This window comes from Epinephelus fuscoguttatus, linkage group LG7 (assembly GCF_011397635.1).
Source record: "Epinephelus fuscoguttatus linkage group LG7, E.fuscoguttatus.final_Chr_v1".
Classification (NCBI taxonomy): domain Eukaryota; kingdom Metazoa; phylum Chordata; class Actinopteri; order Perciformes; family Serranidae; genus Epinephelus; species Epinephelus fuscoguttatus.
In genome coordinates, this window is record NC_064758.1 from 20,293,061 (window position 1) to 20,309,547 (window position 16,487).

Below are 16,487 nucleotides of genomic sequence, written 5' to 3' on the forward strand. Positions count from 1 at the left end.
GGCAAATAAAAGTTTATGATACTTCCGTGTTTTGTTCAGCAAGATAATCTGTATAGATGAGCACCAGGTTGATATGGGTTAGGTTTTTTGAAGTTTTTTTAATGCAACCGCCAGAAGTAAAAAGCTAACATTAGGCTATAACTACAGTACAGTCGCACGACTTCAGTGTCACCACCACAAAGAGGCTGTGCTGTGTTTGGTGTGACGCTAGTCTGTAGTCTTATTTAGCCACTTATTAGCAACTTCCTTTTTCTAAGAAACACAGAGGCTTTAAAATTCACGAGTGGGGTATTTACTGACTGACGTATTTAATGTCGTAGAACAAAGCATGGAAGTCTCTTAAGCTTGTGTTAACCACAGACCTTGTTTCAGGCATCTAACCAAAAACCCATTTAAATATTGACTTCACGCAGAGGGAACCAGGAGTGCTAAAATGTTAACTAATTTCCGGGTTCTTGAGGGAAGGTAACATCTACACAGATTGGGTACTAATTCATTTAATTTATTGAGAAACTTCCTTTTCGTAATGTTTTGTAATCTCGTACACAGGTTTTTTTTTCCTTTTTCTGTTTCACTTTTTTTGGTAAATATTCTGTTTGCACCCTTAGACAGTAGTTATCGAACTACCCCTACGAACTGTGTCACTGTGCAGAAGGAAGCATGCATCTACAGCTAACTCCCCTAGCACCAGTGAGCTAGCTAACGTTACAGCTCAGCTAAGGAGGCCACCATTAATGTCTACATCTCGTGCTGCCACGAGGGCCAGCCTCTCGTCCATGAGTAGGTTCAAGCTTCCTTCAAAGTGATGATCTGTTGGCAGGTGTAGTTCGGTAGAAAGAAAATAGGTCCAACACGAAACTACTCACAACAAGGTTTGTGGATTATCTTGAGACGTTGCTGTTGAGTTTTTCAATTTTTTGAGCACCACAAGCCGAGTGCCATCTAGTTCCATTATATTAGAGAGAAGGCAGACATCTCTACAGCCGATATCTCTAACACTCAGTAACTCACACTGAAACAATCTGGACTGATTAACAGCACTACAGGTAAGAGGCAAAATTAGTGTTTTTGATTTGGGGGTGAACTGTCCCTTTAATGCGTTTGCTATTAATATGTGAAATCCAGAATTGAAGTGGTTAAGGTTAAGAGTTGTTATTTGGTAATATGATAATTGTCATAATTTTAACAGCTCATTGTTTTATAAACAGCCGGAAAAAGTCATTACCTTCTTCCCGGATAATAAGCGCTGTTGGTTTTAATTTTACATTTTCGGGTTCTTGGCTTACTTTAGCCGCTGTGAATTTGTGAGAGAGGGAAAATGACACCTGTGAAATTGGAATAGACGATATGTAAAGTGCCTGCAAAGTGAGCTGTGCTTATTATGAGCACAACACTCTACCCATGAAAATTCCTGAAAAGCTGTAAATATGTAAGAGGTGAGAAGCTCAGGGAGTTATGGGCTGGGTGGGAAACAGACAGGAGTGATGTTTATTATACTAAGAATTGAGGTGACAGGTTACGGTGAGAGGAGATGTGGGGTGCACTTCAGCCGTCATGGGAGCTTCCTGCTTTGTGGCGCAGTGTTTACGTGCTAATCTTGAGTTGCCACGGGGTGCTGACACATTTAAGTGATGAAACTGAGTGATACCCTACATTCACTCCTCTCTTAAAGACAAACCCATTCTCCAAACGCTTTATGATTTCCACTTATTTGAGCTGTCAATCTTCAAACTCTTTCCTTTGAACTATTTTGGAAGCGGCATATTTTAGCGAGATAATTCGGCTCCTTCAAAATCTGTCCCTGCGGTTCTCGTCAGATATTTCACTGGAGTGTGTTTCTGTTCCCTCAGCCAAGCCTCAGTGGATCCAGGCCATGAAGGACACGGCCCTGGCCATAGAGGAGAGACTATACTGGGAGTGCCGAGCCAATGGCAAGCCCAAACCCTCCTACACGTGGCTGAAGAACGGCCAACAGCTACTCTCAGAGGTAAATTACTGCCTGTCTTCTGCCACCTACCAATGTTTCATTTTAAAGACTTAATCCTCAGCTCCAGCTCATCCTTTCATTTTAGAGAGCCTGGCGTCAAACACATGGCTGTTTTTCCAAGTGCAATTCAGAGTGAGATGAGAGGAGAGTGTAAACATCTTGCTGAGGTGTGCCAGTGATGAGACATGGATGTAACGGTCTCTTATTCTCTTCTACCTTGGCAGATTACACAGTCTTAGAGAGTGGATCAGTGTAGTCCCTGGGAGATTGCTCCATTTCATCTGAATGGAGTCAGTGGTTGTTTTTCATTATTCATGGTGCATGTTTAAGCTCCTCCACATTTAGGGACAATGGAAGTAATCTGCTGTGAAATATACTGTATATAGCAGCACACCTTACCCCAGACCACCAGGGAAATGTCTGCAGATGCATAGCTGTAAACTTGACTTGAGTTTAACATGTTGCTGTTGCTTTATTTTCTTAGCAGCATTTGGTAATGCTCAGGGCGAGACATCTGATTTTTATTTTTAAAAAGACCTTTTGTGAAATGTCACTATATAATTTGATTTCAAGAATACATTCACTCTTGCAAGATTTAGAATATGATTAGCATTTTTACCGTGAAAATGGTATTATCTAGTGTTCTTGATTTCCATTTCGGATATAAAGGCTTATGAAAATCATACTGCTGTGTAAATGGATATTCTTAGATTCAAAGAGAGAGCTTAAAGTTATGTTACGTAACATATACCCATAAAAATGTCTAAAAATGTCATAGCCTATTTTGTTGAGTTGTATACATTATTCCAGCTATTGAAAACAATGTTTAAACCCAGAGAAACCTGTAATTTTATTCAAGGTAATGAAGCATTTCATTTTGTCCTTTGTTAATAAGTGTTTCCATTCACCTCTCATTATATGCATTTTTAATTTGCGCATTAAAAAATCTTTTACACTTGGGGTGGGTGGAAAAACTGGTGTATCAATAAAAGTAAAATGCAAGTAAATGCAGTTGAAACAGAATCAGCAATATAATGATGACGCACAGTCATGAAGTCACTGCAAGCTCTCTCTGTCGTCTCCGGGTGGCTTTTAACACGCACACAGCGCTGTTACCAGAACTCTTCCAAGAGCACTTAGCTGTAATATTATTTATTCAAAACTCCCTATTTCCATTGTTCAGTGTGCTCGTAGTTATTATACACTATACATTATCTTTCATTTGAGGTTTGACTGGTGCTCTTCTTCTGTGGTGGTATAATGGCACTTGACTGGGGAATTAGCGCCATCTACTGCTTATCTTGAGAAACTAATCACTATTCGTATAACAGTAGTGGATAGAAATGTACAAACATTAGCATTTTCGGGCGGCCACTACCTCAGTGGGCAGAGTGGGCAAGCCCATGAACAAAGGCAATGTCCTTGCCGTAGCAACTGAAGGTTCCATTCCAGCCTGCGGCCCTTTGCTGCATGCGATACCCTCTCCCTCCTTCACACTCACTACTGTCCTATGAATTAAAAGCAAAAAGCACCAAAAAATAAGCATTTTCTTTTGCTCATTTCCTATAAATTTGGTTACAGTCTGCTACATTTGGATGGAAACCCAACTAATGACCTTATTTAGACTTTATAGAGCAGTGGTTTGCAACTGGTCCAGCCACAGGGTCCAGATTTCTCCTTAGTCCTTAGGTCAAGGTCCACACAGTTTAATATATTCAGCGTCATACTTGGGTTTGGCCATGTCGTCGAGTTGGTTTTTCTGTCAAGTAGCTGTCTGTTATCACTCAATCTACACAAGTGTTTTTCACAAACTTGACACAGCCCCTCCTTGCTCTGCTCTTGCTTTCTCTGTTTATTGGACCACAGGTGGGACAACCTATAAGAGAAGCTGAGGCTTACTGAGATAAGCTAGCTAGCTGGATAGTGCAGCCATAGTTTTATAATAATACCTAGATACAGTGTGAGGATATGGTGTCTTTTTATTCCAGTGGATCTGGTTGCTTGGTGCACATGCCAAAAAATATTTAGCTTCTGGGTTTACTTCTGCGGTATGCAGCCCACTGAATATGCACAGTGGTGTTCCTCCTGCTGGCCCACCCACATAAAAAAAAATAAAAGAAAGAGTCATAATTGACCTTGTGTGCAGTTTGAGGTGTCCCGTCATCAGTTTTGCAGACATCTCTTTGACAATGGGGGTCTCTGGGGAAAATAAGTTTTAGGGCCATAGGGGAATTTTTCACTGCAGAACCGCCAGTGGCCACTGGGAAAAATTGGCTGCAAAGCTGAGCAGCTGGTTGAATTAAAATTGTTACAGGGCACTAACTGAAGATATTTGTCTCCCTTCTGGTGAGCTAGAAACACTGTAAACATGCTCTTAGAGAATTGTTTTGACCAAAGATAACAGTGCTGGCCTTCCACACTAGAAATAAGCCATAAAAGGTATGCTGTGGTAGCTGTACGGGTAGTTTACTCATTAAATGCTAATGGTAAGTTACTAAGTTAATGTTACATTAGCTAATGTTTCTTGTGGCTATTTTATGAGAGTTAAGTGAAATAGTAATGAAATTAAAACTAATACATTGCCTCGTCCATGAACATGATTTCTGCCTGAGTCACGTCGGATAGATTTTCACTGGGAATGGAGACAACAACTCCCATGATTCAACGCTGTTTCACAACGCCATCAAAGTCAGTTGATCTGACAAATAGAGTGGTGCAGGAATGAGTCCTAAAACCCGACAATGAGTTAGTATTTTACCGTTCCCGGTTCCCTTGTCTTGAAGTCAGTAGGTTTTTGGTTAGATGTCTGAAATAAGGTCTGTGGTTAACACAAGCTTAAGAGACTTATCCGTTTTACTCGGTGACATATAAAATGCATCAGTAAATACCTTACTCGGAAATTTTGAAGCTTTTATGCATCTTGAAAAAGGCAGTTGCTAACAAGTGGCTAAGTAAGAGTACAGAATATCATCACGCTAAACACAGCTTTACAGCTTCATTGTGGTAACAACGTTTAAGTTATGCGACAGTGGTGTAGTTTGTTTATAGGCTAATGTTAGCTTTTTACTTCAGGCGATTGCATTTACATTTCAAAATCATAAAAGTGGTGGTTATTTGTGAAGATGATCTTGCCTAACAAAACATGTATCATAAACCTGTTTGCCACAGAGCTAATTTCCCTGCAGTAATCCAAAATCCAATGGAAATATCCCATAGGCTTTTTGACGATTGAACCAGGGCAATGTTAACTTCCACATCGGCCTGCAAAAAACATCATCCCTGCAGCACTCGATCTACCTGCCCAGAGTGGCCTGCCAGCAGCAATAGATCAATCAGAATGTGGTTGAAAGTATCAGCATGTTCTCCGAATATTTTTTTTCACTTCTTAAGCACACTGTGAATGCACACATCATGTTGGTAGGTCACTGTGAGCAGCAGCTCTGTTTGTCAGAACACCCGTCCATTGTTATTGTTTTGACTGAGAGACCCCCACCAACCAAAATTACACATTGTGTGTTTAATACACACAGCCAAAAAAGAAACAATATAAGATTGGATTGTGATGCATTTGGTTTCATGGACAGAGTTACGTAAGTCAATGATGTAAATCATTCATTAAAATGCTTTCCATGCTAGGTTTTCTCTACAGGATATTATATTATATTGTAGACTGGTTTACATAGTAGTGAGAACATGCGTGTCTGAAAAACACAATTGTGGTTTGTGCTCTGACCGATTCATTCGCTGCAACATAATCCCGATTTGATCTACGCCTACTGACAATGCCTCTAACCCATTCCAGTGATTCCAGTGCTTATTGAGCTTTGCCAGAGTGCGCTGACCAAAGCAAAAGCCACCTTTAAGTCTTAAGCAATAATTGCTTTCTTTCATCCCTTTCTTCACAGGACAGAATCCATGTGGAGGACGGAGTGCTGTCAGTGTCGGTGCTGACGCTATCTGACGCCGGCATGTACCAGTGTGTGGCTGAGAATAAACACGGCGTCATATATTTTGCTGCCGAACTAATGGTTTTAGGTAGGATGGCATTTATATCCTCCAATCATTTTTGGCAAAGAATCTTAAAGGTCATCTTACTGTCATTCTTAAAGGTTGTCTGGATTAGTGGATAATGGGGTCAGCGAGAACGGTTTTGTGGGGGCAAACACATTTAAAAAATATTTTCCCCTTCATGATATCCTGATTTACTTTGATGTGAAGGTGAGGATGGGGCGATAGATACAGAATTCCCAGTTGAGCATGATCTTTTACAGTAAAACCAATTAAAAGTTAAACATTTTTGGGCCAGATAGGTTTTCCACATAAATCGAATTTTTACGAAGGAAATGGAGTAAAAATCACCAGTAGCAATTTGATTTTATATATATTTTTTCCCCAAACATCAAAAATGTTTCAAATGTCTGTCTCCATTACTTGATGATTTCTGCAGATCAAACTGTAGCATGCTTCAAATGCCCTAAGAGATTTGCCGCAGTCTTGTACTAAAGTCAGTTTACTGTTTCCCATCAGCCTCTCCTCCAGACTTCACAGGAAACGTCCTCAGAGCTTTGCTCAAAGCCAAGGCAGGAACTACAGTGACTTTAGAGTGTAAACCCCAGGCCTATCCCATCGCCAGCATTTTATGGAAGAAAGGAAACCTGCCTATCCACACCAATGACAGGTAATGACTGAACTGAAAGTTTCTGTTTGTGTTCTGAAACCACTTTTATGATGGTGCAGCAGAAGACCGATTGCAGTTCAAAGTCGGGGTAGAACAGTACAAACATAAACAATTCAGTATTTTTTTCTGTTTAGATATCAAAGCCGATGCATTATTCATCCCACCTGTGTTCTAGCTGAGCCTTGTTTGGTCTAATTGATCAATATTCGATGCACAAACTGTCTGTGATGATGTAGAACACTGACATGTAGACAAATCCAGAACCAGAGTTTATCTAACCATGATTTTTTTTTTTTTTGCTGCTGTTCTTGGAAGTTGGATTGCAAACTGCTGTCTCTGTTTGTACACTCCTATAGGATCACACTTTCCCCAGATGGAACATTGAGGCTTGCCAATGTGAGCAAATCTGATGCAGGCAGCTATACGTGCTTTGCTAGGAATAGATTTGGCATGTCAAGTACAACTGGAAGGCTCCTTGTTACGGGTAAGCTCCGCAGTGAAATAGCATAATGTTTGTGCATCCCACTTAGTAAGCAGAATTTATTGCTCAGTATGGATTAACGCAGCTACTGTACCACGAGGACTTGAGTCAATAACTGGTGGGTAGAACACATAAACAAACTTTAGGTTTTGCTCTGAGGAGCTTGTCAAAACTTTGGGAAGTTTTTTACCCTTGAGGGACTTTGTATAATTAAGTAAGAGCATAAATGTTTTTAGATTCATTTTAAAGGTCATTTTTACATGTTTATTTATTTCCTTGAGGGGGTGTAACGGTTACCCAAACTCAACTCTCAACTGCAACTTAAAAAAACAAAGAAAAAAACTCTTGTCTTTCAGTTTAATTCTATTGAGTTGTTTTGTGCGGTTGCATTCTGCAGCGGCTGCAATAATGCACTTGGAAGGTGTTTGAGAAAATACTCGATCATTGTTGTCCTCAAAGCAGTTGAAACAACCAATTTACTGCAACAAATGAAAGTGCCCTGAGTGGAGGCAATGAAAGCGTTAGTGAGGAGGTGTTACAGATGCTGTTATTGTCGAGCGCGTGTTTCCAGCAGAGTGATAGCTGAGTGTTCTCTTATTGGTTTTATTAATGTGCTGAACGCTATTGTCTGCCGCCGTAACTGCCAAGGCCGCTTATTTTTTTTAAATAGCTGGGGTATTTTTCAAGGCCGTAATGCAGTCAGCGACACAGAGCCACGACCCAGACATTGATTATTACTAGCTTAAGCACTGAGGGGACACTTTTTAGATGTGATTTTCTTCTCCCTCGACAGTCTATAAGGTAAGATGTAAGGGTGCAAATCCCCTTCCTTTGTGCTGCACCTTCTTTATTTGATTCTAACAGATTCATTATCTTGACTTTTGAAGCACGGCAGACTTAGCCAAATGATTGCTATTGTAGACTTTGAAGCAGCGCCCTTCATTTTTGTTCTGGATGCACAGAGCAGCCCATTACATGACATTTTATCTGATCCACAGTGTATTGTAATTGCTATCAGGATTTCAGAAGATTATTCTAGCTGTGTCAGCCTGGAGTATTAGGCCATTTTAGTAGTGGCAGGCTGCGTGTTATCACATTATTCGACGAAGACTTTCATGAGACCTTCCTTTATATAGATAATACTATGTGGCTTAGTGTATTTCAGAGCATGTTCATGTAAGTGTTGTCTCACTATTGGACCTCTATTTCAGGAAACCAACGATACACTGCTCATCTCTTTTCATCTGGCACTGACATGTCTCATGTTCTGCGTGAGATTGGCAGCCGCCCTGTCAGAAATGACTCCCTCTCACAGTGTTTTTTTTTTTTTTTCTGAGGCAGATCCAACCAGAATCACCCAGGGGCCGGTGGACATGGAGATCATTGTGGGCGAGAGCATCGTGTTACCCTGTCAGGTCGCCAGTGACCCCGTCCTTGACGTTTCTTTCTCCTGGGCTTTCAACGGACAGCTCATCGCCAAGGGAGACGGTCACTTTGAGCTAGTGGGTGGGGTGAGTGACCCGCAGTCATACTTCTTCAGAACGTGCGAATGGGCAGTTGGCACCTCTTCGCATCTTGCTTCACTTCATCGCTGCCATTAGTTAAAAGAGACAGCTTGTGGTTTGACATCATGGTATTTCTTGGAGAGAATTACTGTGACTAGTTTTTTGCTGCAGTGGGTGTGATAGCATCCGTTTTGCAATTCTGAAAGTCTCCTTGGAGGCACAATAAGCTATGGGAATGTGAAAATCTCTGGGAGGAAGCACTATTAGATCACTCGGCCCCTTAAAGCTTCCAATTGTACTTTTGTGAATGGAAACATGGCCATGCTATGTCAAAATACACTTCCTACATAAAACCCATCGTGTAGGTAATGCGTTAGTTGCTCAGCCATTGTGACAGGTTGTCATCTTTTTGAGTACACTTCTCCTACTCGAGCTTAGCCTTCTGAAGTAATCTATTTTTTAAGTCTTTGGCTGGTCTTGAATTCCTTTTCAAATCCTACTTTGACATAGACTGCTGCACAGCTCCTCATAACAGAAAGGGGATACACATCATTAGAGGTGTCTTGGCAGAGCCCCAAATGACAAAACACTTTCAGAACGCCCTCACACCCTCTGAGATTAACTATTCTTCCTATGTGTGTTTGACTGACAATGTTCTTATCTGAAAAGAGACTTCCCCAGAAATGCTAGAATGTCCCCAGTCCAAAGAGATTATCAACTTAACTTTGCTGCTTCAAGGAATTTCATTTCCATAATTAAACCACGTTGGCTCTACTGCCACATTTCCCTGCCAATACCAAGAGAACGATTTCACCACTAATTTACCATTTGCTGCTTACGGGTGTCCTCTCAGATGAGAATCTAGATTGCCTTTTTTCTTCTCTCTCCAATTGAGCAAAAACCCACTGAACTCAATAGTAATAGCTTATTTGTGTAGTTGCTCGCAACAGGTCTTGAAGGTCGTGGTGATGACCTCTGCGGAAAGCAAGGCAAACAGCCGAGGTCTTGTCTGACACAAAAATTCCATTTGCTGCATACAATTTGCGTGAATTTTGGCCTTGATCCTTTTCATCCAAGCTTATTTTGGACAGAAGTATACGTTTATGTGTTTTCTGTCACATTCAGAAATGTTTCATTATGTTTGGCGTCATGGCTTTGACTTCAAAGAACTGTCTAGATGTTGGTGTTAAATATCTTTTAAAAACAGGCCTCTGCAAAGTCTTAGCCGAATAACTGCAGGATCTGCTAACGTTTTTTGGCACAGCTATTTACTGCACCTTATATATGCTTCACTAGATTCTTTAATAAGCTGTCAAAGGGTCTGTTATCTTTCATGCTACATAAAGCTTTCTTTCCTCCTTGGTAGAGAACAGCAGGAGATCTGATGATCAGGAACATTCAGCTTTACCACGCTGGCAAATATATCTGTGTGGTGGACACGGACGTGGAGAGCCTGTCAGCCGTGGCTGTATTGATCGTCAAAGGTAAGAAAACCTCCTCTTTGCTCTGCAGTCACTAATTAAAACAGGGCTTACAGCCAGGATTGTTTTTGGGTTCCTCTTTTTAGAAAGGGGGATTTTAAAATTCTAGACTTAACAGAAAGTGGTAGATGGGAAATGGACTGCACTCGTATAGTGATTTTCTACCTTAACGGACAAAAGGCTTTACAATTTGACTTTCATTCACCCATTCACACACACACTCACACGCTGATGGCGGCGGGGCTGCCATGCAAGTCACTGGCCTGTCCTTGGGGAGCAACTTGGAGTTCAGTGTCTCGCTCAAGGACACTTGGACATGTAATAGCTGTAAAGTGGTTGATAGATGCAGCCACAATAAACAGATGCCTGCGCTGTGTAAGAGTTACCAAAGCTGTGCAGGAAAAAATAAAGGGAATGTATTTTTTGGGAGGGATTATATGAATATTCTTTACTGAGAATATAAAGAATGCTCGACTGTCAGGGCGTATAATGTTCACATAGGCTTTTAAGCTCAAATGGGTTTTGTCTCAGCTGGTGATTGCAGTGCGACCAAAATGCCCATTTCCTCATGAAAATGATTCTGGATGTCATCAGAGAGTCCGCAGTTTTTATGTCCTGCTTTTTTCTGGTTGCAGTCGCTTGATTACATCAAATAAAGGAGGCTTTGTGCTTCTTTGAGATTGCGTTTAGGGATGTCTTTGGAAGGAGAGAACTTGACAAAACTGTGTGAAAATGTTCCCTCTCTCTCTTTTTAATGACCAATTTTCAATATTGTTGCAATGTACTTGACAGTGGAATGTTTAGATGCCTGTCTGTGCTCACTCATGCAGTATGTATAGCTCCAGAGAGACACGATTGTCAAGAGCTACATCGGGCAGAACAAAATAGAACAACTTTTGTTATGTGTTTCGGGGAGAGGCAGATTTGTGCTGCGTGCAGACGAGTGAGAGGAGAGACGTTCCTGGCTTTGATCGATACGTCAAATAGCCCGGCGAATTGACATTACGCAAATATGTTAAATGTCAAATGAGGTTGGGGATGATATCGGTGTCAAGATTTGAAATGGTTGGATCCATATCTTTATCTTGTAAGGATACCCACCAGTGATTTAGCTTGGCATGTTAAAGATCTTCTGGGCAAATGGCATTAATAAGCACTCCTTTCCAATTGGCTGAGGACTAAGTGGAAATGGGGCTGTTTCTCAAGCAGAAGCAATATCAAGGCCATGGAAATGGATTGGCCTAGTATTGACTGGAGAGAAACTTGTCTGTGATTCAGATTGTGCATTATTTACACTTCCTGCTCACGGCAGCTGTCATGGATGTCTCATTGCTTGGATCGAACGACTCCAAATGTTGGGCGACAAAGCATGAAGCTGGAAAGAAAACCAGTCATGGAGGGCAAAGAATGGCTTTGCTTGATCACAACTGCAGAGCTATAACAAACTGACAGTGGTCACATGTCCAGTGGCCAGACATTATCCTGTTTGGAAATCTCCTCTATCTTTATACTTAGATAGGGCTGGGAAATATATTGATATTGTGATAATGGACTAGATATCGTCTTAGATTTTGGCTGTCTTAATATCGTATGTCTTTATGTCCACATCACTGATGATTATGTATTAAAAATCAAATTGTGTAAATATCATCATGATATGATATCGAGGTATTGGGTTAAAAATATACTGATAATTGATTTTCTCCATATCCTCTGGCCCTCTTCAGGTACTTTTGGATACATGTACAATGGACAATAACCAGCGGTGCAAGAAATACTGCTTAAAAAAGTATCAATACAACAGTGTGAAAGATTCTCAATTAAGAGTAAAAGTTCTGCATACAATGTCCTACCTAAGTAAATGCAGATAAGTACTATTAGCAAAATATCTATTATGTCATCTCCAGCCCACCCTCCCCCCAGTAGGATAAGCAGTTATGGTTAATGAATGAATGGATAAATGTATTTAAAGTATCAAAAGTAAAAGTGCTCATGCAGTAAATTGGCCCCTGTGGCTGATAGATCATTATACTGAAGCTAACACGGAAGTGCCAAAAACTGCAGTTCTTTGAATGGCCACATGAGGCTGACTCCAGAAACCAGTCCAGAAACCAGTTCCCATAGACCCTCATGTTAAAATACACAACTTTACAGCGGGGGGGGGGGGTTGTCAGCCTCTCACTTCTGGCTCCAAAAAACCAAGATGGCGAAGGTTGAAATGAAATGCCGAGGCTTCAAAACAAGAGCCCACAAGCCAATGTGTGACGTCCCAGTAGCTACGTCCATTATTTTCAGTCTATGGTATCAGTGTCTAAGTAGCATTTTACTGTTGTAGGTGGTGAGATGTAGGGAGTTTTATTTACTTTATCAAATTTTTGTCCAGTCGTTCCCAAAGTAGTTTGGACCACTCCAAAGGGTCCCAAGATAAATCTGCGGGGTTGTGAAATTCTAATTGGGGTGGAAGAGAAGAAAAAATTGAAGTTCTGCAACATAAATTGTTGTGATGTTTTAATTTATTTTTCTCTTTTTTGTGAAATATTGGATAAATTGACTTCTTTGGGCTCAAACAGTAATTTAAATAAAACCACCTGAAGGGAAGTCACTGTTTGGTGGAACTGCTAAAAACTCACGGGCATCTGAAACATGTAAGTATTTCACAATGTATTTTATTGTATTTTATTTCTCTTTTTTAATTAACAGAGCCTTATGTGATATTCAAAGAGTATCTATAATTTAGAGGTTGTCTCCACACGGCTCTCAACATGGAGGTGGCTAAGCTGGCAGCTAGCAGCTAGCGATGCTAACACCTAGAACAGCTCTAACAACCAGAGATGGGCAAAAATACATCAAAATGTATTTTGATACAAAATACAAAATACTGGTGCCAGAAAATGTATCAAAATAAAATACATGTATTCTTTTTAGCAGCGACCCGCAGCTCTATAGGTCACTCTGTCAGTCAGCTGGTTGGTCAGTTGGTCAGTCGATCCACAAAGCCCAAAAATGCTCAAAATTTGCCTACTGCAACTAGAGACCAGTAACTATACCAGAAAGAATGCCCACAATTCGTCCATAGATGACGCTATACTAACCGATTCAAATCTTTTTGTGAATAACTCAAAAAGTCCTTGACCAAAAATGCTCAAAATTTACATGCTGCAATTAGAGACCACAAGTAACTATGCCAGAAAGAACAACTATGATTCATCCATTAATGGCATGCATAAGCATCACTAGCTTGATATTATAACTATCAACACCATGTATTTATACAATAGGCTACGTAGCCAGACCCAGCAGCAAGGTAGTCTACTGGTAGTGTGGGTTCATCCACATGAGCAGCATGTCTGGCAAATCTAGTCTAGCTGTGCTGTGAACTGTCCACCAACGGTCTAGCTAAACAGCAGCAAGATACTGTAGCTACTGTAGCTAGTTCACTTGTTTGCTGTCTAACTTGGAGCCTTTGGAGCCCTGTGTTCAACTTTTTTCAAATGAAAAAGAGAAAAAAAAAGCTAGGGACATGTAGGCTACCCTAAAATATTATTTATTGATTCAGATTTAGATTCAGACAACTTTATTGATCCCACGTGAGGCAATTCATTTGTAGCATACTCATCCCAAGCATCAACCACAACAACATACAATTTCCTATGTTATGCACAGTCCAGTAAAACAGACCACTAGGTGAAGGGCACATTGAATTGCCCAAGTTAGAAAAAACATATAGAAAAATTTTTTTTTAAAAAAAGAAGTAAAAAATATTGTTAAATCCAATATTATAAGAATGTGTAACCTGTTATTTTGTTTTTTGATTCGTGGAGAAAGTATTTTGAGTATTTTAAATACAAAATTACTCCACTCAAAAGTATTTTGTTACAAATTACATTTGCTTTTTATCGGCCTTATCAAATACAAATTACAAAATACTCAAATGTAATTGAAATACGTATTTAAAATACAAGTTATATAAATACTGCCCATCCCTGCTAACAACTGCAACAGTGTTGACAGAGCTAGCGGTGTTAACCAGGGGTTGGCATCAGTGGAAACCTCTGTATGAGGGCAGTGCAGAGCGGCAGTAATAAGCTTGCCAGTAGGGTACACGCACAGGGACTCAGATACACTTACAAAGAAATACCACAACAAAGCACAGAAAAGCTCCAAGTATAGCTCACATCACTCCACACTAGCTATACATAGCAAATAGTGGTTTGCTGCTACATTAATGCTCTGAATAGTGTATAGAGCTCCTTTAAGTCTTAGATTTTAAATGAGAAACAGTAAATAAACCTTAACACTCTAATTGTAGTGGAATACAATATTTCCCTCTTAAATGAAGTGGAATAGAAGTAAAAGTAGCATAAAATATTAATACACAAGTAAAGAACAAATATCTCCTAACTGTGCTTAAATACAGTACTTTGCACCGCTGACAATAACACATCTCTTCAGCGAAAGTGCTCCTTGAATAATCGAACACAACATGCTGTTTTCATGGGAGCTACTTTCCACCAGAAAAATTGTGCTGTGTTGTGTGTATTATCCAAAGCAGTGGGGGCACTGAATCTGGAAAGAGATGTTGCTGTTGATTTTTTAAAATGTTATTTTTCAAAGCTTGGAGCACCACAAAAAAAAAAATCCATTTAACCTCATTCATTTTGGGGTGGCGGCAGACATCTCAGAGATGGATAGCCCAAATCCTTGACAAATAAAACTATCCACATGGCTTTTTTATACCGCAAGAGGTACGTGAGAGACACAGACAGGATTCCCTCGGTGGCTGCATTTACATGTGCTCAAAAAAATGCAATTTTAATGTTAAGACAACAATGTGAATAATGCAGGACTCAGGACTAGCTGTGATAATGATCTTGTCAGTGTGATTGTGCTTTAAGATAGAGCGAGCGTGACTGCAGCAACATTTATGAGCTTTTGTCATCATGATGTTAATTATTGGCGCTATTGGCAGTTGTGTAACATTAGATGGTGATAGTTAGCTCAGTAAATTTGCAGGGTGCTATTTCCGATCCTGTCTCGCTCCACTCCTCTCGCAGCGCTGAAGGTCAATGATGATCGCTCCTGACACAAAGACTCTTGAGTGATCATCCGGGTTCTTGTTTTCCACGATGGCAATGGAAAATGTTTTAGATGCCACTCCACGGTGCCTCACAAACACTCCACCGGGTGGCAGTGGTTATGGAGAAGGTCATGTTATACAGATAACATCACGGTCATTAGCATTCAAACCACTTTGGTGAGCACTCGGGCTTGTTTGACAGTTTCATCATCATCACCCTGGAAGACACCCACCATACGACAGTCAGTGCAGCACAATGTCTTTTATCATTATTATACCATCACTTTTATAACATACTATTATTTAGATTCACTTCTGACTTATGTGACGGCATGTATTACAAATTATTGAAGTATTCAGTTCAAATCAAAGAAATATCACTGTGTCTGTAAGTAGTCATAATCCAGCCAGATATTAATTTGCCCTGTGCCAGGTTCACAACAAAAGCCTAGACAGTCTGCCCATATTAATAACAGATTATTTGAACACCCTCTAGACACTGACAGCACCCTCTTGCCTCAGCCAATGAAATATAATTAAGAGGATAAGGAATTGATCCTTGATTGTGTGCTCCATTAATATGTATTACTGAGGCCAGTGTATTAAGGTTTTTTTTTTAATCAGGAGCTGCTAATGAGTTTTACAGAGATCAATATCTTTAAAGCCAAGGCTTTAAGGCCAAATGTATGTGGGCAGCACGTTCAAGGCTTCTGTAAACAAAACAAAAAAACGTTCTTCAGCAATTACTTGTTTAGCATACACGCATTGAAACATGTAACACGTACATGCTGCATGAACCATTGATTGTGTATGAAAATAATCATTTAACGCTTTGATAATTAGAATATTTGGCTTCAGATTAGAAACCACTTTTTAGGCGGTGAGGAGTGTGAGCAGAGCTAGGGGCGTTATTATTCTGCGGTCTGTCTCACAGCTCTCTAGTGGTCTATTATTTCTGATGAGCCGACACGTTCATTAGAACAGGAAACAGTAGATGAGGCTAAAGTAAAACATCACACCGCTTAATTGGTGGGATAATGAAAATAAATGATAAAACTCGGGTTCTTCAGGGCTATGAGGCCCTTTTTCATCTTTTACCTTTTAATTTGACTCCCCGCATCTACTTACGTCTGCTGTTTCATCGATCAATTACCGGGAGGACCATGAAAGGGAAGGATTACAAGTCGGTTGAATATTGGAGGATAAATCTTGAATTAACTTTTAATTCCCTGTGAAGGGCATAACTTCTCCTCAAACTCAAAGCTTTTTAAAGAATGT

At 40.2% G+C, this 16,487-nt stretch overlaps 1 protein-coding gene across 2 annotated transcripts in view; it reads left to right on the forward strand.

Moving 5' to 3' along the window:
* The window catches only part of cntn3a.2 (contactin 3a, tandem duplicate 2), a 56,805-nt gene that overhangs the window by 18,207 nt on the left and 22,111 nt on the right, over positions 1-16,487 (forward strand). For both annotated transcript variants that reach the window (XM_049581976.1, XM_049581977.1), the window contains exons 9-14: positions 1,851-1,987; positions 5,893-6,022; positions 6,515-6,665; positions 7,022-7,149; positions 8,488-8,657; positions 10,018-10,135. In XM_049581976.1, coding sequence (XP_049437933.1) covers positions 1,851-1,987; positions 5,893-6,022; positions 6,515-6,665; positions 7,022-7,149; positions 8,488-8,657; positions 10,018-10,135 — 834 coding nt within the window. The remainder of the gene's footprint in view (positions 1-1,850; positions 1,988-5,892; positions 6,023-6,514; positions 6,666-7,021; positions 7,150-8,487; positions 8,658-10,017; positions 10,136-16,487) is intronic.